The sequence below is a fragment of the Amblyomma americanum genome, chromosome 6 (assembly GCF_052857255.1).
Source record: "Amblyomma americanum isolate KBUSLIRL-KWMA chromosome 6, ASM5285725v1, whole genome shotgun sequence".
Taxonomy (NCBI): Eukaryota; Metazoa; Arthropoda; class Arachnida; order Ixodida; family Ixodidae; genus Amblyomma; species Amblyomma americanum.
The window spans coordinates 56,902,566-56,925,962 of NC_135502.1; the positions used below are offsets into that span (position 1 = coordinate 56,902,566).

The 23,397-nt window shown below is 44.8% G+C and overlaps 1 protein-coding gene across 1 annotated transcript in view; it reads left to right on the top strand.

Annotated features, from left to right (window-relative positions):
• The window catches only part of LOC144093521 (unconventional myosin-Ia-like), a 145,388-nt gene that overhangs the window by 97,187 nt on the left and 24,804 nt on the right, over positions 1-23,397 (top strand). The window contains exons 3-22 of the mRNA XM_077626999.1: positions 4,147-4,299; positions 5,883-5,998; positions 7,482-7,576; positions 10,700-10,804; positions 11,785-11,831; positions 11,924-11,987; positions 12,373-12,386; positions 12,819-12,903; positions 14,202-14,308; positions 15,061-15,208; positions 15,414-15,532; positions 16,322-16,408; positions 16,499-16,564; positions 16,699-16,803; positions 17,572-17,634; positions 18,542-18,742; positions 19,199-19,313; positions 19,586-19,707; positions 19,893-19,960; positions 20,506-20,722. Of these exons, the coding sequence (XP_077483125.1) occupies positions 4,147-4,299; positions 5,883-5,998; positions 7,482-7,576; positions 10,700-10,804; positions 11,785-11,831; positions 11,924-11,987; positions 12,373-12,386; positions 12,819-12,903; positions 14,202-14,308; positions 15,061-15,208; positions 15,414-15,532; positions 16,322-16,408; positions 16,499-16,564; positions 16,699-16,803; positions 17,572-17,634; positions 18,542-18,742; positions 19,199-19,313; positions 19,586-19,707; positions 19,893-19,960; positions 20,506-20,722 (2,097 nt within the window). The remainder of the gene's footprint in view (positions 1-4,146; positions 4,300-5,882; positions 5,999-7,481; positions 7,577-10,699; positions 10,805-11,784; positions 11,832-11,923; positions 11,988-12,372; positions 12,387-12,818; positions 12,904-14,201; positions 14,309-15,060; positions 15,209-15,413; positions 15,533-16,321; positions 16,409-16,498; positions 16,565-16,698; positions 16,804-17,571; positions 17,635-18,541; positions 18,743-19,198; positions 19,314-19,585; positions 19,708-19,892; positions 19,961-20,505; positions 20,723-23,397) is intronic.

The following is a 23,397-nucleotide window of genomic DNA, read 5'->3' on the forward strand; positions in this document are numbered from 1 at the left end:
CCACCGCTGCGATTTAAAAAAAAAACATACTTATTACAGTGAAGTAGTGTTCTATGTATATTAACTATTTACACAGACTTTGCAAAGCGGTATCAAAGACATCTCAAAACAAAGCAAGTCAAGGTAACAAAGCATTAAAGAAGGCAAATGAGGTACATTGGCGACACCCTATTCACAATGTCGCGAGCTTGTGAGTGCGCTGCATCAAGAGCTCGACCGTTGTTGGGCTTACTGACCGCGACAGTATAAGTATGGCGTGATGGTTTCGTAAAGTACTGCTTAGTGGAAAGTTCTGTTTCAGTGGAGGATTGTCTCATTTGCTTCAGTTCTCAAGGCTTCGTTGGACGAAAGCCGCCATGGGCCTCGCCAGTATTGGCTAGGGCAATTGCTAGTTTGCTTAAAAGCATGATCGCACAGGCTAGCTTATTCAAGGTTCTCTTAATTACCGTCGGCGGTTAAAACTGACTTTGGGAAAATTAATTACTTATGGTTTAGCGCAAAACTAGAAGAGCCTGCTTACAAGTGAATTATAACGATATACCTCAATTAACTGCTTTCAGTGTTTAGCTGAAAAGGGATTAGTCCTCTTGTCACTCCATTATTTTAAAATCACCCGGCAAGTTCAAGAGCAGTTCTCTTAGCAAAAGCAAGTTTTAAGTACGGCATTTTGAAATGTTCGTACCTGTTAATTAATGCATGCGTATTAGCGGAAGCTCAGCAACGTGGCCGCGACCGGTGCAGCAGTCTACTCGGCCAATAGGCCAGCCAGCACAATGGGCCAAAGGAGCTCACCGTTCGGCGTCCCCGGCAGTTACAACCGCTGGTTTTAGGACGTAGAACGCGTTGAGAAGAACGTATGCGCCAATAAGCGCTGCGCACATAGCAAGATTTGGCAGCTACTACAGAACTGGCGACGAAGCACACTTGGCGCTTGCACTGGCGCCAAGAATGTCAAAGGTTCTGAGAAAAAAATTCTAATTATGCGGAACGTGTTCGCTTGCAGTTGTCTGTTTGCGAATGTCTGTACGACTCGCTTTTGATTGAAATTGCGTAAATGATGAATACTGTCACTAATTTGCTGGCGAAAAAGAAAAAAAAAACTTGTCATCCGCGTCAAAAAACTTGGTCATGACAGCATACATATGCGAATTTAACACGTTAATTTTATCGCACTGGCCACCGAGAGGCGTCGACGTACACAGAAGCAAGACTTATCTTGAGAATTTTGTGACAATGAGGTAGTGATATGACAGCGCGATTTACCTATAGCTGGCCAGAAAATACGGCATTAAATTTGTTGGTGTCCAGACCTGGATGCTGCTTGGTTGGGGTATGAAGGCGAGAAGGTGGGAAGGCAGGTCGCTTACACTCCTTGACCTGTGGTGTAGAGTTCTCGTTGCTTTGTAACGTGTGAACTTGTGACGGATGGCCGCGTAGACGAGACTCTGCCATACCCTGAATATTGTGTGACCACCAGCCGGGTAATTCAAGAACTGAAATTCTAAAAAAAAATCATGTCCACAGTCCTTTCTTCAAAGCATTGCGCAATAGAAAAGGCGCGACCAGAGGCGCATTTCTGCCCGGGATTGATGTTAGCCAGTGAGCAGCGTGATCATAAATAAAAATGACCTTTCGACCCATTTTCCTCCTTGTCTCTTGACGGCGGAGCGTCTGCTCTCTCGGAGCTTGTGCTGCATTCTTCTCGGCTTTGTTCTTGCGTGTCGGAAAATGTTTTTGTCGCAACGTTCGAAAGTTTCGGCGGGTATCGTGAAATCAGCAGCGGAAGTCGGTAGAAAAATAAAGGGCATTTCAGTGCATAGGAGTTGTTTTTTCGCAGCATTGTAGCGTTCTCCCTTGCTCGAAAGGCACTATTTTATTTATTGCCTTCTATATAAAAAAAAGTGCCAACCGCCCTGGGCATTGCATTTTAGCGAGAGAAATGGAGGAACAGCTCGTAAAGAGATAAAATATTCAGCGAGCTTCTTGAAATGTTATCGTGTTAGAGCTCCCGAATATTTATAAATAATCTATGTTTAATTTTGTACTCTGGATATGGTGACCCTCCATGGAAACAAATGCTTTAAAATTTTAACAAATCAAGGCGGTTCTGTATTGCCATCTTTCGTGAGCGTTCTACCCATTTTCAGCAAAGAGCTGCTTTGCTAGTTTATGCGGATTAGTTTATCTGATCGCCTGGTGTATTATATATTCGAATATCTCTTGTATCTACATGGTCACCCATCATAGCCCTTTTTATTCACCTCTTCCCAAGTTCAGAGTATAGCAGACCAGGTGGTACGCCTTCAGGCCAGTCTCTGCCTTTCTCTGAAATACACCTCTCTCTCTTATGCGGGCTAACCCTCGAAGTGCTGGTTAAAGAGTGGCGCTTTATTATCACTGGTGATTTCTGTGAATATTTCTACGCTTTGTGTACTGTCGTTTTGATGGCTTACTGCGTTATACGATTGACTGCCGGTAGCTTCGTTGTGTTTTGTGAAACGCGTGAAATGATAGTACAGGTAACATAAATTAAAAAGAACTCCACTAGGCATATTGCGTGGTTCTGCATACAATATTACAGATGTTTTTACACATACAAATGCTCTATATTAACAGAGCACCTGTTTAGAGGTTTGAGGTTGGGTTATATTTTGGGGTTAATACGTTGTTCAAGAATGCTGTTCAAGAATGGAACCGTTGTGCTGATCGAATTTTGTATTGGCCAGATAGTAATCACAGGTTTAGGCAGCAGCCAGTTCAAATGGAGAGTTTAAATATTACTTATCATTGCTGCACTGTACACTGTCTGTGACATAGGCGGTAGTGAAGTACCCCGAGATATTTTCGGTCACCGGCGGTTCTTTAACGTGCGCTGCAATATAAGTACAGGCGTGTCTTTGCATTTGCGGTCGCAGTAGCTGGGATTTGATCTGACGACCTTGGGGTCAGAAGCCCGAGCGTCAAGGTCACTGTACCACCAAGGCGGGTGCTTACTGCGAACTAAGTGATCTGCTGTGTCCTCAGCGTGCCAAGCTGGCTTGGCCGATGGGCCGCAAGAATGGGCAAGATAGCTTAGAGACTGAACGTAAGAGAGAGGCTAAAAGATAAATGGTAGCCTCTTCCAGCACCACTCCTATGTAGCTCACAAATACTTTGAAGTGCACCACCAGGATGAGATTAGAGCCGAAAATTTGTGCTAAGCACCCGAATTCCTTGCACGGTTCCACATTCGTTTCACGTAGGTAATTGGGTTCCACATAGGTTCTAATCAGTGGCAGAAACGCAAGTAAAACTTTTAAAAAGTTTAAACAACTGGGACCGCGTCCCAGAACAATATTGTAAAGTATGTGCAACAACGCTACAATTAAATTGAAGAAATTCTATATGGAACAATGTTCTATCTACTGTACGTGTAAGTGGCAGACAGTTCTGTTCTACTGACGTACAATGGCAGGTGAAGACGAGAGTTCGATTGTCTCTCTATAGTCCAATTGTCCCGTAGCTACTTCGCGGCAACAGAGGAGCCGCAGAATCAGCTTGTGGATGGTGCGAACGTTGTTGAATTTTTGTTTGGGCGTACCTGGATTCTCAGAATAAAGTTCTCTTATGGCAGAAAAGGCTATTTAAGGTTTTCGATAGTATTACTGTCGGATAACGCTGTCCTGTAATGCGACGACATATGGTACATTTGAGCACAAGTCTTGAAACACCAACTTTAAATGCGTTTTTCCCAGTCAGTGGCGTGAAAAACCAGGATTGTTTGAAACCGGCTGCACTGAAACGAAAAAAAAAATCAGTTTTTCGATTATTTCTAAAAGGATTTTGATTTATTCTCGCAATTTCTTCACTACATATATCTAAACCTCCCGAGTTTCTAGATGTTCAAATGTCACTCCTAGAGCTTTGCGGCTCCATATAACAAAAAAGAGGAATTTAATTTCTACGAACTGCACTTTTCAGACGGACACAATTGGCGTATTAGGGACGTAGCATAAAAATAATGCACGGCATAAAATCAAGCATAAAGTTTTATTCTTGAACTGCGGAAAGTTACTACAATTTAAATTTCACATAAAAAATTCCGTATGCTTCGTGCAGAGTATCCCATGCGTAAAAAATGAATTTCTCCCTCCCCTCTTTTGTAAGCAGCAGCAGCGCCCCTCGTCGTCGGCCAGCGCCCGCGGCGTGCTGAGCCTGGACCAGGAGGTCGGCTTGAGCGACGCCCTGCTGCTCGAGCCGCCCACCGAAGAGGCCTTCATTGCCAACCTGCACCAGCGGTTCAAGAGGGACCTCATCTACGTACGCACACACGTCTACTTCTCTTGAGCTGCCATAGAGATCCCGTTCATAAACTGAGTGTGCACAGTAGCCACTGGAGGTTAGGTAGTCCTCGTTTGTGCTGGTTACGAATCCGGCCGGGAGCTGAGGCCAGCTTCTGGAGTTTAGTAAATGTTGGCGCCCTGCAAATTTTCTCTCTCCGCCGTAATCATCTATTGAACTGCGTTGAGCAGCTCGGCTGAATCTCTAATCTGCACTGGAGATATCACTAAACTTTGTCCTCTATAATGCAGATTAGTGGTCTGAATGTCGCTCATGACGTGATGGTGTGCCAACCGCCTTTGATTTGGACCAGTCGCATTGCCGGTTTCAGATACATGTAGCATGAGAGGCGTTTCATAACGGGTAGTGCCGAAGAGCTCAGTTCATTCTCTTGGCGAATCCACTGACAATTTGACAAACAGGTATATTTTCTTTCCAAGCCAGTGTGTAACTGCCTCGACGCGAACACGAATTACAGCGTGTTTTAGTTAAAACGACGCCATAAACATGCTGCATAGCTGTTGCAAACAGAAAAGAATACTTTCAAGCTTCCGATCGAAAAATACTTTTCAGCAATTCAGAAAAAAAAAAGAAAACACTTCGTCAAGACGTTCTATTCTGACTCAGGTCAGAATGACGGCAGGAAATCGGCGTGAGAGTTGCGTGGCTCAAGTGATGCTGCGTGCTTGCAGGTTGAAAACAGATGAAGATACGCTAGCTACTGTGCCTTCCACGAGGCGTAGCCACATTAGCTTACACTATTGATTATGCAGTCTCTGCTACCAGTTTTAATGCACTTAACTGATGCTTGGATGAAAGCATTGGCGAAGGAAAAAATGAGCGGAACAAAAAGCGGAACGAACAAGCACTCACTCCTCCCATCGCGCAGCCCTCGGGCCCGTTTGCGCGGACCTTTATATCTGTGTTACACCGAGGCCCGCTTGGTTTATGACGCTGGCCCAGTGTTGCCCTCTGGACTCTCTATAGCTTCGGGAAGCTCACTTGCGCAGAGCTGCTACAGCTGCGGAGACCGGATACGTTTCTTGCCACTTCCGCACTGCCCAACCGCGCTTCCTTCCGCTTGACCTTACAAGCAACCGGGTTCCATGCTTCTTGTAGCGCGCCTTTGTTACCCTGCCGCGGAATTGACTCTTGGCTACCGCTATGTCACCGCCGCTGCTTTTTTTTTGTTACGTTTTACGATCTTACTGAGTGTCACAGCATTTAATGTCTCTTTTCTTTTTTAGTACTAGTGCGTTCGTGCTGCGTACCCTTAATCGCTGCCTCTTCCTCAGCACTAATGATGAAACAGCAGGTAATTTCCGCGCATTCATGAAAAAACAAAACAAATTCGTTGCGAGCCATAATCACCGTCTCTTACCCGGGCTGTTTTGTAGACAGGCGTCCGCAACATAGCTTCTATGGTAGCGAAGTTTTGTTATTTCCAGCTGAATTTTGATGTGAGTGGCTCCGCGTGAAAGCGCTTTTCGTGTCCGTGGAAGCGGTCGGTTGCCGTTTCGATTAATCGCCCCGCGGTTCATTTTGTTCCTCTTGCAACGCAGACCTACATCGGCACCGTGGTGGTCTCCGTAAACCCGTACAAGAAGCTGGCCCTGTACTGCCCGGACGTGATCCAAGCCTACGAGAAGTGCAGCATGTTCGAGTTGCCCCCGCACATGTGAGAGACGTGGTCGTTGTGTCGGCTTGGACAGTCGAGCTAGGCCTACAAGCCCAGTGCATGCCGAAGGATATCGACTGCTATCCCGCTCTCTGACTGAGCTGTCTTAGCTTCACTGCGGATCGAAAGGTGGCGGAAAAGGGTTTTCGTACCAGATGCAAGTTTCAAACCTATTTCTAAATGGACTGAATTGTGAGCCTACCAAGCGGTTGCTTGTAAAACTGTTCTGAGCCTGCCTTTTTTTGGTGCTTGGCCTGTATCAAAATGGAGTTCGTAACGATGTAGATGGGGCGCTGTGCACCTCCAGAAATGCTGGTACAAATACACTTGCAGTAATCAGCGTGCGTATAATTACTTCTTGATAAAAAGGGGTATTCTGTCGCGAGAGAATTGCGTTGTGCAGTTTTCCTGCTGGCCACGAACTGGGAGCTTCATAAAGAGTATAGGCTGTGGAAGAAAAAAAAACAAATGCGACAAATCTGCGAAAGCAGTTGGATTTGCCCTCGATGATTAGTTTGATGGTTTTACTCTAACTCTAACCGAGGCTTCACACACGTGGCATAATTTATCTGGAGGGCGGAGGTGGGGGAAGTTGGTTGAGGGTGGCGGTTGGAGGTTTAGTAGGTGTATAGTGTATGGTGCTTCAGGAGGGAAGCTGACTTTCCCACTGCGTCACTCAATTCGATTTGGCCGTCGCCTTTTCGTTCTGCTGCAGCGTGGCCTCCTACTGGGTTTAGGACTTGTTTAGGGTGGAAATAGCTGTGTTGGTGACAGATGGCGCTTCTGGAGGGTAGAGTTGGGTGGATGAGTGATGCATGGCACATTTTGAAGGTGGGTGGGGGCCGAAGGTTGGGATGAGGTAAATCAGTGGATACAGGGTGGCGAGCAACCATCTAGCGTGTCCTTGTGATCTAGCGTGTGCGGTAGAGAGATTGCCGATGGGTGGAACATCTGGAGGGTTGGGTGAAAGATGGAGGCTCCATGCTTGTACTAGAGGCTTCACTTCAACAGACGTCAAATTTCCGGAGGGAGTTCAAGCTAACATTGCTATCCCAGTCGAAAAACCCAGCAGAAATTTTTTTTTCGTCACAATAGTTCTTTTGTAATGTTTTTGGCCAATAACTTGTAGTAACAAAATAACTTTTTGTTGTAACAACAAAATTTTATCTAGTTACTATAGAAAATACCGCAGCACCAATGACTACAGAAAAGTACTACAGTAAATACCAATGCACTACAGAAAAAAGCTGAGAAAGTACAAAAAATATGCCGTTGCGTCAAAACTACAACACAGTTTGTATTTTTGACACATGATTCTGTCGTTTTTACTATCTGGGATTGCAGTAAAAATGAAATAAAAGTATTGATCACGCCTTTTTTTTGCACAGAAGTGTCGTATTTATTGCCATACCTTAGGAAGTAGCGCGTAGCGCACTGCTTAAGCCTATTATGCGGCTCTTCACTTGTGTTTCTTTTTTTTCAGCTATGCAGTAGCGAATAACGCATACACTTCATTGAAAAATCGAAATCAAGACCAGTGCGTCATCATCACCGGGGAGAGCGGCGCAGGAAAAACAGGCAAGTCTAATGGTGCTCTCTGCGTTGCCAGAAATGTAACGCTTATTTTCATTGTGAATCTTTTTTTCACAAATATATATATATATATATATATATATATATATATATATATATATATATATGCGGCGGTCGAATTTCGATGGAGGCAAAATTCTAGAGGCCCGTGTGCTCTGCGATGTCAGTGCGCGTAAAAGAACCCGAGGTGGTCGAAATTTCCGGAGCCCTTCACTACGGCGTCCCTCATAGCCTGAGTCGCTTTGGGGTTTTAAATCCCCTATATATATAACACTTAATGCGAAGTTCCTCCAAAGTTGGTGCTGCGCACCTGTCAAACGGTGTGCGAGCAACTTGTTTTGTAGTTGAATACCATTCATCAGTACCTCTACATAAGGATAAATTCACCGATTTGTTTTATAATTGCAATTTTCGCTGAAAATTTTTCAGAGGTATAAGTAGAGATATCGCAGAATTCACCAGCCGTTTTGCCGCTATGACACGCTGCCTAACTGTTCACTTCTGGATGTTACCTTAAATTACTGTTGGCCTAAGTATGCAGTGTATGCGGATTTGACCAGGGTTGCCAGTAGGAAAAACCCTCACCCGTGGTGAGAGAAAAACGGCTACCGCCGCCGTAAATGTATCATCGCATTCGACTTCGTTGCTCCACCAAATGCCGTGTTGCCCATGTGAACGAAATCATAGGCGGCGCGACCCTGGCGGCAGAAAGCGAGCGTGAAAACTCTCGAGCCGCAGGGTTCTTCTGCAACCCGACGCATGGATCGCTGTACTTACGGCACTATTTTGGAGGCTTGTTGCGTGAAACGTAACGGAGGGACCAGTCGGAGTAGTCCCATTTAGTCACGCGGGTGGCGTAGATGTGCGGTGGTAAAGTCACTGGAACTTTACGCGGTGGGCGTTAGGTTCGCCACCTTGCGGCTTCCGTCAGAATTATTGCTTAGCGGAGTGCGGCTACTTTCACGCTGGTTGCGCGTAATTGCGAATGTATTGGCGATCGCGCTTTTTTCGACAGTGAAGCCAGGAATTAAGGCAAACGAATGTACTTTGAGTACATTCGTTTGAGTACAGTCGGACTTCAGGAAAGAATAATTGGCATGGGACAGCGCATTGTTCTGTTCATATCCGCTGAAGGGTGTTTTACTCCATTATGAGACTTGTAAACAAAAATAAGCGCTAAAACATCCATGGCGTCTTTACGCCATGTGGCATTTGTTTCTGCCAGGAGACAGTTCTCGTTCCTTGTTTATTGTGGGGAAAAAATACCTAAGAATCACCAAACAAGAGTTGCACCAACCTTTATTTATCATTAAAGAGAGAGAAATTGACCTGCTTTCTTTTTCATTTTTGTGATTTATAAAATGCCGTTTCGTGACCGTGAGTTCTTGCCAAACATGTATAAGCATTGTAACTGGCTTAAGGTGTCCACTCTGCAATTGCCTTACTGTGGCCGGTTTTGGTACCGTGTTTCTGTTTCATCTGCGCTTATAGGGCGCAATTTTATGTCCAGCTTTAATTTTAAAAATGACAAATATTATTTTATTTTAGCAGCGTAGAGCGAATACTTGTCGTAATTGCAATGAAATATTTGATTAAAACGAATCACCAGAATTAAACTGTTTTGTTCGGCACACCACTGGAAAATTTGCCCCCAGCACCACATTTGCCGGACGAAAACAATTTCGCGTTCTCAGCTTATGTAAATAGAACGAATGGTGAAATGGAGTTGAAGGTTCCTCTTATATCACGAGGCGGTTTATTGGCCCCAGAAGGATGAGTTTATACTAAAGAGGGATATTAATTTGCTTGGAACACCGAAGCAAGCGAGATATACAGGACTGTTGTTTTAAGCAGAAACAGGGGTGACGTTCCGGGCTTCCTAAAATTCCCCGCGCTAATATATACCTTCCTGTCGCGTCATGCAGCAGTAAAATACTGGGCCGTTATGTGCCTGCCATCAAATTTTTGTTTTTTCTACTTTAAAATAATTTTCACGCTTTCGCTTCAAACAACGGCCACGGAATTGTTGGCTCTTTGCATCATGCTTTGTCAATCATCAGGGCATGTGGGCGGCTTGAAGTTTCACTTCCGAGAAACAAAGCGTGCAGTAGTAATTTCAGCGAATCATAGGTGATGAGCTCTTAGAAAAATTCTTCTCATCGCGAGAAGCCATAGGTCGAGCTACCAGCCTTAGAAACGAGGCCACTGTTTCTGAAGAAAACGTTGGGGGCATGGGCATAAACCGTATTACAGGACCATACTGAACGCCCAATAAATTGCTCAAGTTTACCCCGAGCTTCGGAGGTCTGTTAGTCTCGCAGAGATCGCTGAAGGTTTCTGCCTGGTCTTGTCGAAGTTTCATTTTACACGTTCAGTGTGTTTCGTGCGAGTCCTGTATTTGCAGTCCTGTACAGTTTTCTCGTGACCACTTTTTTTTTTTACACGAGAACGAGACAGTAAGTAGCAAAGAACGTTTTTGGTGTTAGATTTAATTTTAACCGTCAACTTATTTGAAAGCGAAGCATTTACTGCCCCACAAATTTTTTCCTTGTAATTAGGCGTGCGGAGTTCATTCTCTCTCTTTATATCTTGTAGTGTACACATAGAAATAAATAAATAAATAAATAAATAAATAAATAAAAATAAAAAAACAAATATATAAACTGGTGCCTTCTGCGCACGCCATATCCTCTCACATCTTTGATCAGGAAAAAGGAGCCATCTGTACTTTTATTGGGACACATTGATAACTCGAAATGTACATGATGCGTCCGGGCCATTTATCTAAGAGATAAGCCTATGAACCAGCACTAAGCTTGAATAGTTGCATACTTCTACCTTGCTTTCTTTTTATCAAAATCTGATAGCATTAGAACCCTCATCGGACAAAAAATATGTCGTCGGTAATATAATTCACCCATTGCCTGGAGAGAAGTGACGTCACCAGACCGGATGATTTCCATTGGCTGGAGTGCGGTGGGGTCACCAGACTGGAAGTGATGTCACTTCCGGTAAAGACATCAACATATTCTAATGCTGTTCCACTGCCAACACAATGTAATTAGGCCTTCCAGCGAATTTTCCCATTTGCCTATTCACTGATTGCAGAGGCGAGCAAGTTGGTCATGCAGTTCGTGGCGGCTGTGTCCGGCAGAGACGAAGAGGTGGGCGCCATCAAAGAGCACATCCTTCGGAGCACGCCCGTTCTCGAAGGTATGTGTGCGTGTGTGCTGGAGCGTGTGCGCTTAGTCCGGGTGATGCATAGCTCCTTCCACACTACCGTGATGAATGCGATGCATTAGCGTTGTGCATCATCGAGGAGCGCTACAAGTGGATGACGTGCGTTTGTATTTCAGTGTGTGCATTTGAATTCGGAACCTGAAAACGTTCTGAGCGCTGGAAAGCTCGGTTCGTGGGTGTTTTTTGCACGTGCTTTTCTCTCCTGGTTCTTGGGACCAGGATTAGCTGTCAAAGCGATGGAGTGGTTCAGCGTATATGTAAGAGTAGTAACTAATGTTTTCATTCATTAGAGAGAACCATTCTAGGCAACTACTGCAAGGCGTGAGCAATTTGTCTAGTGGTGCTGCATGTTATTTTCTGTAAACAGTTCTTTAGGTTGCACGCCTTGCGCCGACTATCCTGCTTCCTTCGCAAACGTAGAGTGTCGCTGCGCAGTTAACCTGCTTATTTTTTTCGAGTTGAAAAATTATTTTTCGATTATATTCCATAAATCAACTGTTTATTTTTTTAACAAAATACATCTCCTGCAGCACTATTGCGCGTTTTCTATGGCTTTGCTGTTTTCCTGTAGATCCAGTGACGTACTTTCAAGGAATCGTAGCGGGATAAATTATTCAAGCGTGCATTTTATCATGCCTTCTTTGAAAGCCGTTTGCGGCGCCACCATTAAACATAACAGAGGCTGTGTGGCCTTGGGAAACTAACCACTCAAATTCTTGGCCATCTGTGCAGTCGCTTCTCTCGTCGTCATTGAACGAACCATCTTTATCTCAGCTGTTGATTTCGCATCGCGGCACAAATGAGATTTTTCATTGCTTTACTCATTAAGAAACGGGGCGGTGTGTAAGCATGGTTGACGTCTTTTTTTCTCGTACTGCTTTTGCGGCATCGTCAAGCTTTTCAGTGTGCAACTTATGTGATACACGTCGCACCCGTTTATGCCGCTCACGCAGCTTTCGGGAACGCCAAGACGCACCGGAACGACAACTCGTCAAGATTTGTAAGCTGCTGTTCGTTTCAAACTCGCCGTTCTGCTCTCTGGAGACCGTGCGAGTGCGCTTACGGTGTGATGGGCTTTCTTTTTTTTTTCAGGGCAAATACATCGATATAGAATTTGACTTCAAAGGGGATCCAGTCGGCGGAGTAATCACAAATTGTGGGTAAACCTTTAGTACATCCTAGAGAAATACTGAGAGCTTGAAATCATTTCCAGACATATCGTATTTTTATGCTTTTCGCTTTCTAAAGATTGAATTGACAACTTCGTGTAAACCTGAGGTAGACTAGTATTTTATTCGAAACATTGCAGAGTTGTTTTAACTTGTGTAGGAATCGCACATGCAGCTTATGTACGTGTACTGTAAAGTAAGCAAACTATTCACCGTTCTCTGTCATTCCTTTTACTTTTGCAATATGACTTGTGAAGTCGTAATCATCCTACTTGAATCATCTTTAGTTGTAGAGTGTTGGATTGCATGACAATTTAAAATATCTATACAATCGGCATGAAACATTAACACCTTGCTCTGTAATTTTTTCAGATCTTCTCGAAAAGGTGAGATCTATTATGATGGCTTCATTATTACCCTATTGCATGAATGCACTGTGAAACGTAAAGTAAATAATGTTATTGTAGAAAACAGGTAAAATAAAAAATGGTCGTAGGAGGCTAAACTTTGTGAGAGTCACAAAAAATACACCTTCCAGGATCTGGGGCGAGGTTTTCTGTAGCAAAGGCTTCAAACATGTTGATTATTTAGACAGTGATATACAGCAATGTATAAATAGAGGAACAAAAATATAAAATCATGCAAAATATCTAATAATTGCACGTTGAAAGATTACGGTGGTCTGTAGCAATTTTAGTTATAATTGACTGATTCCTGCCTGTGATTTTTACATAAAACCACCTTAAAATATACTAAACAAATATAAAATATACACGTGGAACAATGTTTGCTAAATTTTAATTTCTTTTTGTTTACAGTCCAGGGTAATCAGCCACACTCAGGGAGAGCGTAACTTCCATTTCTTCTACCAGCTCCTGAGCGGAGCTGAAGTTCATCTGCTAAGTAAGTTTATTTTCCTGTTGATGTCATGTTAATTAGAAAAAATCACAGAAAAAAGTCAGAAACCTTATGAAAGCTCGCCGTACTACTGGTATAGACATTGTCTTATTGTAAATAACCAAAGATAATACATATATTACGGTAGTTTTCGTAGTATTTATCGAAAACTAAGTACCGGGGCTGTAAAGGCACACTCTACATTAAAATTGGTTGTGCAGCATATCCTTCTTACTGTTGTTAATTGAGCTCTAACGCACCACGACAATGCGCCTTTAAAATTTAAGGCACACATCGAGGTACCACTGGTCGTTCCGTACTGTGCTTAAGCTGAAGTAACTTTCCTGCCGACGTGCATACTAGGTACAGACGATAAACAACTTTTGTATCGAAGTTACACATTAGTGCTGTCCGAGAACGAATCATCGTGTGCTGTGGGGAACCTATTGAGTCTGCACGTATCACAGGACTTCGTGACTGCCGATTTCGCTCGCGGCAGTTTTGTTCATGTGTGTGTGCACCCACGCAGCGTAGCCCGAGTGTAGCCTGCGCGTAGTCTGAGCGTAGCCCGTGCGCGTGTGCACGCAAACACACACGCACGAGCTACGCTCGGACTAAGAATGAAAGCTCCGTTTTTCTTGAAATGATGCTTAAAACTGTTTAGCTTTAATGAACTATTTTAAATTACCGAGAAAACTACACTTTTACACACAAAAAAAGTTTTGTTTGATTGCAATAATTCTCATCGAATATTTTCTTCTCTTCGTTCTGTGGGTTTTCTCAACTTAAACCTCCTCCGTTATATATGTCTACAGTGAAGCCGGTTCTGACTAGCTCTGAATGTAACCATCATCTCTAAAAGATTTCAACTCAAGAAGCTTGAATGTGTGCGTATGCGTGCTCGCGTGTGTGTGCGTCTGTGCGTGCTTGCGTACATGCGTGCGTGCGCGAATTCACACACAAAAAACAGTTCAAGTTTCCTGAGTTGAAATTTCTTGGAGATCATGGCTACATCCACGGCTAGTCATATGCCGGCTTCACTGAAGGCGTATGTTATGAATCAAGTTTTAATTCATAGCTACCCTCGGGACAGGAGTAAATAATTTTTGAGGGGAAATATTTCACTAGAATAACTTTTTTTTTTTCAGTTTGAATAAAGTATAGTGCTGTCAGTAAGTTAAGAGTGCACCAAACTAAACAGTTTTAAGCATAATTTCCATAAAAACTGGGTTTTCATTCTCAGCCCATGCGCACAAGCTGCGAAAAATTCCTAACAGGCAGTCGTTCTATCTTTGTCATTCCAGAAAGCCTAAAGTTGCAGAGGAACACAGAAAATTATTCCATTCTTAAGCACAGCAGGTGTTCTCAGTTGGAAAGTATGGACGATAGGAGCTATTTTGTATTGACCAAGGTGAGTACTCTCCACGAGATGGTGAAAGCACATGCTGCAGTTGTTGGGATAATTTTGTACTCTCAGAGCATAAGTTATTTCTCTTGGCCTGACCTGAGCATATGTGCACTCTGTAATGTTTAAGTTCTTTTTGTGCAATTGTATAAAAAAAATCCTCGTAATTAAACAGGCTTTACAGTGCTACAGTGTTTAGCGCGCTAACGTTTTCATTTTTATTTTTTGCCTGTTTAGTAACAGCAACTGCCTAGTACCATCCGGGCCAGAACTCGTACAGCGCCTTCAGTGAGATAACCCGCTTTCCTCATGCAGCCTATATTGAATCGAAAATTAATTACTTCTCGAGAAATTAGGCTGTACTCCCAACGTCATAAGTATTAATTTTATTTGCTGAAATTACATCCAACTAGTTAACGTCTTACGTAGGTACAGTCTTTACCATAACGGCACTACTCATTTCGCGCCTGGCAGCAGCAGCCACGTTCGGATCTGTTTGCGCTCTAAAAATCTGGACAGTAATCACCACTTCCCCTCTTTGCCGTTCAGAAATATTTTATCGCCGATATCAGCACACAAATTCCCGGTAGCACAGGCCTGAACACTCCGACCATGCGCGATAAGATCTACAAACTTTTATTCAAGGATGCAAAAGCGGCCTACATGAAAGAAGATTTCACTGAACAAAGAAATTGGTGAAATGGATACTTAATGCGCTCCTTTTTTTCTTTCCTTTCCACGCCATCCCCGCGAGCCAGAGGTCCATGGAAGCACTGGGGATGAGCCAGGGGGAGGTACTCGCCGTGTTCCAAGTGGTCGCCGTCGTGCTCAAGTTGGGAAACGTGGAGTTTCAGCCGCGCGCGAACATCGACGACACCGAGAGCTGCGCCCTCCTCAACGAGTATGGTGAGCACGGAGGAATTTCACTCGCCCCGCTCTCTAGAGGCGCGCGTGTAGGTCCTTCCAGCCCCCCCCCCCCCCCCTTCCCACCATCCCCCTTTTCTCCCGCCATCTAACGACAACATCACATACCGCTATTCGCGCAGCGTCAATGTGGCGAAAGCTTTGCCGCGAAATTTAATGCTGCTCTTTTCTCTCTCTCTCCCTGCAGAGTTGTATGAAATTTGCGAGTTGCTCCGGGTGGACTTTGCGTTCCTCCATTCTGCCTTGACTCAGAAGATGGTGGAGACGAGGCACGACGTGGCCGTCACCGACCTCTCAGCCAATGAAGTGAGCACCACACTGTTCTGTTTCCTCCTCTTTTTGTCTCTCTTTGCCTCTGTCCGTGCTTTGCGTACAATTTAATGTCTTCTGTTACAGAAGTTAGTAAATGCCCTTTGTTTTTCTCTTCCCTTTTGTTTGGAGCAAGAAATCTTGCAAACGCATTTACTGAACCTAATCAATGAGCCGTGTCCGATCTTATGCAACTCTGGCCGAAAGCGAATGATAATGTTGCTTACAATGGCACGTTGTGGCCTCGTCTTCACCCTGACTGTCTAAACGAGTTTGAAAACGGAAACACAAGCGTCGGAATTCCCCGGTACGCAGTTGTGTTAGGAGTTGAGAACTATTAGAAAGAATGATTATATCTTACACGTTTCTCAAAACAAGTCGGAATCGCTATTATAAATCGCAAATTTTTAAAGTTCTCTGATTTTAAGAGTTATTTCGCGAGTAAAAATCAAGGACTGATGCCTTATCGAATCGCGTAAGGGCCGCCACGAACAGATGACGAATAGCGATTGGGAGCAGGAATACTGAATGAAAATTGAAGATAGGTAAAACGACAAAATAAACATTTCAATCAGTTCGCCCGAGGAAAAGCTTCACATTGTTATCTTCTTGTGCATATTTAGCCACTTTTCGCCGTCGGTTATTACCTCAGCAGCTCTAATTGGCACGCGTAGCTCTAACTGCTGGTTATTGCTGAAAGATGTTGTTGCTTTTTGCGCAACAGCGACACGCTAGACTTAGCAGTCGTCCTGTGACATTCATCCATTCAATCGCTTTTTTTTTCAGGCCACATATTCCAAGAATGCCTTATGCAAAGCTTTGTACAGCCGCTTATTCACGTGGTTAGTAAGCCGAATAAATGATAGCATACGGGTGAGGAAAACTGCGTTTTCTTTCCCAAGTCCTACTGCATCAGTGGCGGCAATATGTGCTGACCGTCCCGTTGTTGTCTTTCTCCGCCAGGCAAAGCGCCTCGGTAAGAGAAAATGTCTCGGAATCCTGGACATTTATGGATTTGAAGTTCTAGAGGTAACGTACATATCTAGTTTCAGCGAAATGCTCTGTGGACTGTAACCGTGCTTGCTTTCAATATCAGTGTTGCACCTACCATGTTTCTGAAGTCCGCTGGTTTCTCTCTTCCCCGTGTCTTATTTTCTTTTCAGAAAAACTGTTTTGAACAGTTTGTTATAAATTATTGCAACGAGAAGCTTGAGCAACTCTTCATAGTACTTACGCTCAAACAGGAGCAGGAGGAGTACGTGCGTGAGGTCAGTTTACCCGTCCTCTATCCAGTGCCGAGCTGTCATTGCTTTTTAGTTTGGTTCTGTTTCGCACGTTGTGGGGTTGAATTATTGGGGATAATATGTTTTTCCCGCATAACCGCGGCTGGAGCAGTTCAAATCTGCCGGACTCCACCCCGTGATCGCACACGCAACCGAGCGCATGCCGACACTCTGGCTGACACAAACAGGCATTTGTTGCTACAACAACAATAACGCCAGCTAGCAACAAAATACTCTAAGGAATTGATATCGTCCGACTCACCAGCAAGGTTACCAGCGAATGTTCGCCCACGCTAGGGCAGGCGAGGTTCTCCACGGCCGGACGGAACGAGATGAGGGAGAGTGTTCTCCCCCACGGCCTCGCCCCGCTGGCGAAGAGCGGAGCGTCGCGCCGAATAGTCCGAGCACGCCGAATTCCCGAGCCGAAGAGAGGGTCCTCTCTCCCGTGCGCGCTCACAGCAATCGCGCTTTCCATGGCGCTCTTGTAGCTGCGACGCCGGCGCCCTTCGTTGTTAGTTAAGGTAACTAACTACACTCTAAACACGAATACGCCTATATGGGAGCAAAAAGGGAGTAAACTGTCCTCTAGCGCACACCATTTTACTAAAGGGTGTGCGCTAGAGGACAGTTTACTCCATTTTTACTCCTTTTGTTTAGAGTGTGGGGACGCATTGCGAGGAAGTAAACCGAAGGAGACTCGTTCCCACACCTTGGAGTACTAGCGCTGCATCTCCTCTTTCTTCTTCCACGCAGGGTATTCAATGGGAGCACATAGACTACTTCAACAATGCAATAATCTGTGACCTCATTGAAAAGGTACGTAGCACGAATTGAGTGTGTTCCGTGCAGTTTGTGAAGTATCCCTTCGGTGAACAGCGTGTTTAGAGTTGCCTTGAATGGTTTGTGTTTGTCGGCAGAGGGCTCCTGTGTGTAGAATTGTAGAAGTGCTGCTGCTGTCAGGTGTCTTCTTGCAGGACGACAGGCCCTTGTGTGGTGTCTGTAGGACATTTAACCTGCTTGTGTCGGTTTTTGTTACTCATACACCGAAGTAAACAAACAAAAATAATTCATGGATACCTACACCATAGACCCTTGATGCACTTCCTGGTTTCACGCGTCCACTTCTTCACTTATAATCACCGACCTTATTACGTGTGATGTTTTTCGTACAGGCTGCACGCGCTAGTTATGAGTCTTGTTCATTTCTGAATTTTATGTGTGTCTTGTAATTAATACGAACAGCTTCAGATCATTGATCTGTTTGTGAAAAAAAATAGGCTTCAGGACTAATTCGCAATTACTGAATGCCACCTGTTTTGAGGGTGTATAGTTCGCTACGTAGTCTTGGACATTGGGGTTAAGAGTATGTATGTTCGTGCAAGCTAAGAAGCGGGCAGTAATTAAAGAAAAACGCCAAAAACCAAGCTCTTGACTAATAAGACTTGCCCGACAAAACAGAATATCCGCGTCTGTTTTTCACGTCAGTGTCGGCGCTGTCACTATGACGGAAACTGGAAAGTTGCTTTTGATTCGAAGCTGAAAGCTCCTGTGGCAATCGAAGCCGCGAGTTTTCACTTAGCCCTAGGGCTTCCTTTTTTCTACGGCTTTTCTTTAACCTAGCAGAAATGAAGAGGCAATGATTTCATCGAGACAATATTAACAATTCCGATAAAGCATGTCGGCTGTTTCAGCGGGAACAAGCCATGCTGTATCGTTGTTGCAGAATAACCACGGCATCCTCGCGATGCTGGATGAAGAGTGCCTTCGGCCGGGGCCCGCCAGTGACGAGAGCTTTCTGTACAAGCTGACCAAGGTGTGCCAGGAGAGCCCCTACTTCGAGAGCAAGGGATGCAAAAACCTCACTGGGGCCGCCGACGTCTCGCTGCCGCCACAGTGCTTCCGTCTTAGGCATTACGCCGGTGCTGTGAGTGCTCTTTGTTCTAGTCGTTGGACGGGACGGGACGCAGCTGTTATTGATGGCAAGTCCAAGGAACGGATCCGGACTCATTGGCATTAATTCAACTAAGCCAGGAAACGGCTCGTTCGGTCGTGTGTATAATACTCTCCGCAGAGATGTAGACAGCCGACAGCAAAGCACCCCAAACCATTTTATGAATTCATGCGTAGCTTGAAAACTACACAAAAGCGCTCGTATTTTACTCATGCATGCGTATATACAAAGAGATACAACGGAAAGCATGAATCCTCTCCGTTTTCTCAGTTTTAAAAGTATGCGTGGACACTCGGGTAACATCTTTTTATTTGTCGTGAAAGCGTGTCCGCAGCAATTTTTTTTTTATTGAGGCGTAGAACATTTAACGATCCGCAGTTGTGGTTCGAAACGATTACTACAACCTCAGCTTTTAACCTTTTTTTTCAGGTTACCTATTCTGTTGTTGGTTTTATTGATAAAAACAATGATCATCTCTACCGTGACCTGTCTCAAGCCATGTACAGTTGCGATCATCCCCTGATGAAGGTTCTGTTTCCTGAAGGTAAGCATGAATGCTTAGCCGTTTCACGTTTTCTTTGCTAATGACTGTCAAGGCTGGCGTTTAGTTGTATTATTTTATGCCTGCAGCTTGATATTGAACTTTGAGGGAACTTGGACTTTTTTGGAACCGAATAAGAAAAAAAAGGTTGCTCGCTCTCCACATTGCTCACATTTAAAGATCCATAAACATCTTTAGGAACCAGTATTTTTGTCGCTTTTATGGTCACTGCGCTCAGGTTGCGATGTCTCGACAAATGTTTTCTACGTCCACAGGAAACCCAAAGCGCACGACGCTGAAGCGTCCAACAACGACTGCCACACAGTTTAAGATTTCCATTGGAGCACTTGTAAAAAACCTGCAAGCGAAAACGCCAAACTACGTACGCTGCATCAAGGTGCGTGTCTTATGTTTACGCGGGCAAAGAGTGTGAGTTCAATTTATACACATTCATCCCTTATTTACATGCATTTAGGCTACAAGCTTATGCATTTGTGCCTCAAAACAAGTCTATACGCGACATGCCTGCGTTACTTTAAGGATTGCTGAAGCAGGCTTTAATTTGCGCTTTGTCTCTTGCAGCCAAATGAACTCAAGCAGCCGATGATTTTTGAGATGGCACTAGTTCAGCACCAAGTCCGGTACCTCGGGTAAGATTTTCCCGATGCTGTCATGATCACGTCGCTTCATCATGGTGGCTTCTTTGGCTGAGACTGCTGTTTTGTTGTGACAAATAGAAAACCACCTCGTGTCGCGCCTTCTAATTGAAAAAAAGAAAAGCTTTTTTGCATCGTAGTTCTGTTACAGCAGGACCTGAAACCGAACTCATCACGTGGAGATGCACAGGATTTTTTCAGTATTTTAGTCTGGCCCCATTTGCAATTTTTGGATACGAAAGCAATGCTTCCCTATGACTGTTATAACTACGAGGTTAATGAGGAATGGGAGATCTCTGGCGACTTTGTGGAATATGAGGCCCATAAGGACTATTAGGACTATAAACTACGACATTTACGAGGACTATTAGGAATTAGAGGGTTATGCGGCCTACGAAGACTGTGAAGCTTAAAAGGACTGAGGACTCTGAAAAATATGCGGCGTATTAATAATATAAGGTCTATGAAGATTCTGTGGACTCCAGTGAGGTTTCCGATGTCTTCCATTGATGGCCTGCGCATTTTGGCCGCGCACGCAGACTGATGGAGACCCTGAAGGTGCGTCGCGCGGGGTTCGCCTTCCGGCAGGACTACGTTGCATTTCTGGAGCGCTACAAACTGCTCAGCGTACGCACTTGGCCCCAGTGGACGGGGCTGCCCGCCGAAGGCGTCACGCTTCTGCTCCGAGACCTGCCCATCCACTCCTCGGAGTACGTATTTGGCCGCAGCAAGATATTCATCAAGAACCACAGGACGGTGAGTCTTCACTCTCATTCGTTCTCTAACTGTAAGATTTTTGCTTGTGATGAGTTTTTTGCTGTTCCATTACGCCCCCTTAAAAAAGATAATTCAAATAACGCACCAGCGCTTTCATGTATACGCCATCAAAGTGAATACTGAGAGACCATTTTACAGTGCCTATGATTGGCACCAAATTTTAGACTTCGGCGTGCGTATCAAATTCCGTTTAGACGGCAGCACAAGGCATCGGCTACAGAGTAAAGAAAACAGATGCAAGACAAGAAGGTACCTTGCTTCACAGCTTAATGTATATCGCGCTACCACGAATGATGTTTGCGCGTGACCATGCGCAACAGATCTTCAGTTGAAACCTCAGTTTGCGGCCTGCCTTCCGTGTTACTCATCTCTGCGCTTGCCGTCTGTTGTGGTGTTGTCATGTTGACCACACCAGTCCTCGTGTCATAGGAGTATATTGAGGTGAAAAGCGCAAGCGTATTCAGTGGGGCAGGGAATATAGAAACCAAGGTGCACCAATGTAAAGGGACATAGACACGCTGATATATTTTATTTAAAAATTTCTCCACCACGTGCATTCAGGGAACGTGGCCGCTGTCTTGGTGATAGTTGCACTGAACTTTCTTAGTAAACTAGGCTTGCTAAATTGTTGAGAGAGTGGTTATTATCTCGGCGGAAGCTTTTGTCCCTGTGGAGTAACCTGTGCTGCAGAAGTGCATATAGTATAAATACTGAACAGCTTTATAACCACTTCCCTCTTCCCAACGCGAATTAGTGATTACAGGTCAAGTTCATAATGTGCCAGCAGCTGCGAGTTCTTCGGCGGTGTTACGTGCGCTCGAGTCTCACTCAAGCCGCACAACGCGGAGGCCACGCAGCAATCCAGCACGAAGGGCCCGTGGCGCCATCTCGGGCTACAGACCGCGATTATTTTGTGACAGGTGGCGCGCACGGAGGGGGATGCGAGAAGAGCGAGCGACGCGAAGACGGGGTTCTTCGCACTAGCTGCACGGAGAGTGAGGTTGAAGGCTGAGCGAAGGAAAGTGTCCGAGCGTTGCTAGTCTTCGCAAGCAGCACTCCTGTTAGAAATGGTTTATTCTCTCCCGCGCGTCGCTTCTTCGGACTGCGACAGGGTGAGCGCGTGGTGCACGTTTGCATGCTGTGCTCGTTTTGAGCTAGGATTCGGCTTAGCGAAGACCCGTGTGCGTACACCAGGCGTGCATCGACCTCTTTTCACGTTTTAGCTCTGTATGTCTTGCGCCGCGTGTGCAGAGGGGCCTACTTTACTGTGAGTTATGTCACACCGCACGAGTTCCGTTATCAGCACGTATGCGAAACATTAATGGTGCCGGTACTTTCTACCTGTCACATGGCATCCTACTTGCTACATGTTACTTACATGGAGCGGCGCCCTGCCTGTTACATGGCGCAGCGAGCTGTTGCCGTATGTCTCATCTTTTTCGCTTCCCAAAATGCCAGATCGGTAGTATCTTGGAAAGAGGAAATCGGAATGTCATGCAGTTAACTAATAAAGGTATATTAACAACGTGGAAAGCTGGCACATACATACTGGACTGTAGACGAGGATCGTGAAGTCAGGCGAATTACAAAAATAACCAACAAGAAAATGAAAACTCCTGCGGTGTCAACAGTACATCGAAAAATAGAGTTGAATGCAATAAAATTCTTATGATAAAACATAGTCCTTTAATTACTCGAAAGATATACACGTAGTGGAAAAATACTTATTGCATTAGTAAAGGCCGAAGTACAAACTGATGTGTAGTACTTAGGTCGTGGTGGAATATTTTAAAGGCAATTGTTACCAAAAACTATAAAAAAGAAGGTTGGGTAAATAGGTTAAAATCAAATGATTCAAATAAAACATCTCAGTAAAACGAAAACGGTGACCCGCGACTGCTGCTGCTTTACTCTTAGCTTTCCACTCTCGGTTGCACGCCTGTAAAGCGTGCTCTGCCGCAATAAGTTTTATTGAAAGGAGAAGCCAGCTTTATGAAAAAATGAAAGCTTAATAACCTTAGGCTGAAGTATTCGAACTACGTCCTGGCGTTACTAAAGGCTACGTAAACCACGCGAGCTTCTCTTAGACTGTATAGCTGTCGAAAAAGATGAGGAGGTAACTGTTTTTTATCTAAAGCCACTTAAGCTTGCTGGTTTCAGTCAGCAGGTTTTATTTCAAAGGATGGCCCGCGGCCTGTGTGGGGGAAGGTAAGAATAATTGTGAGGCTTAATTAAATGAGAACCGAGACGTTGATCTTTCGGGTGATTTAAAGGAGATGCTGCAGCTTAGTTCTCCCGCCATCCGCGTTGCGATTCAGTCGGCGCAGTGCCAGGAGGTAGCGCTCGCGGTCAGACGCCGAGGGTGTGTGCATCGCAACAGTATGCACCTGTCGTTTACTGTGCCCGAAGTGGGCAGGTAGAGGAGGCAGGCTTCGATCCGTGGTGCTCCCGCTGGACGAAAATGCCGGACGGCGTCGGAAAAGCAGCGAGTGCCTGACTGAATTTTGCTTTGGGCGTTTGACAATAGGTGTAGCTTGCCACTAAGCAGAAGTTGCGCGTAAAAAGTGCGAGTGGTGTGGGTCATGTAATTGATCCTTTTTTTTACTTGGAAATGAACAAAGCAATGAGGTAAGAATGTCTCTCGCATGAGCGTC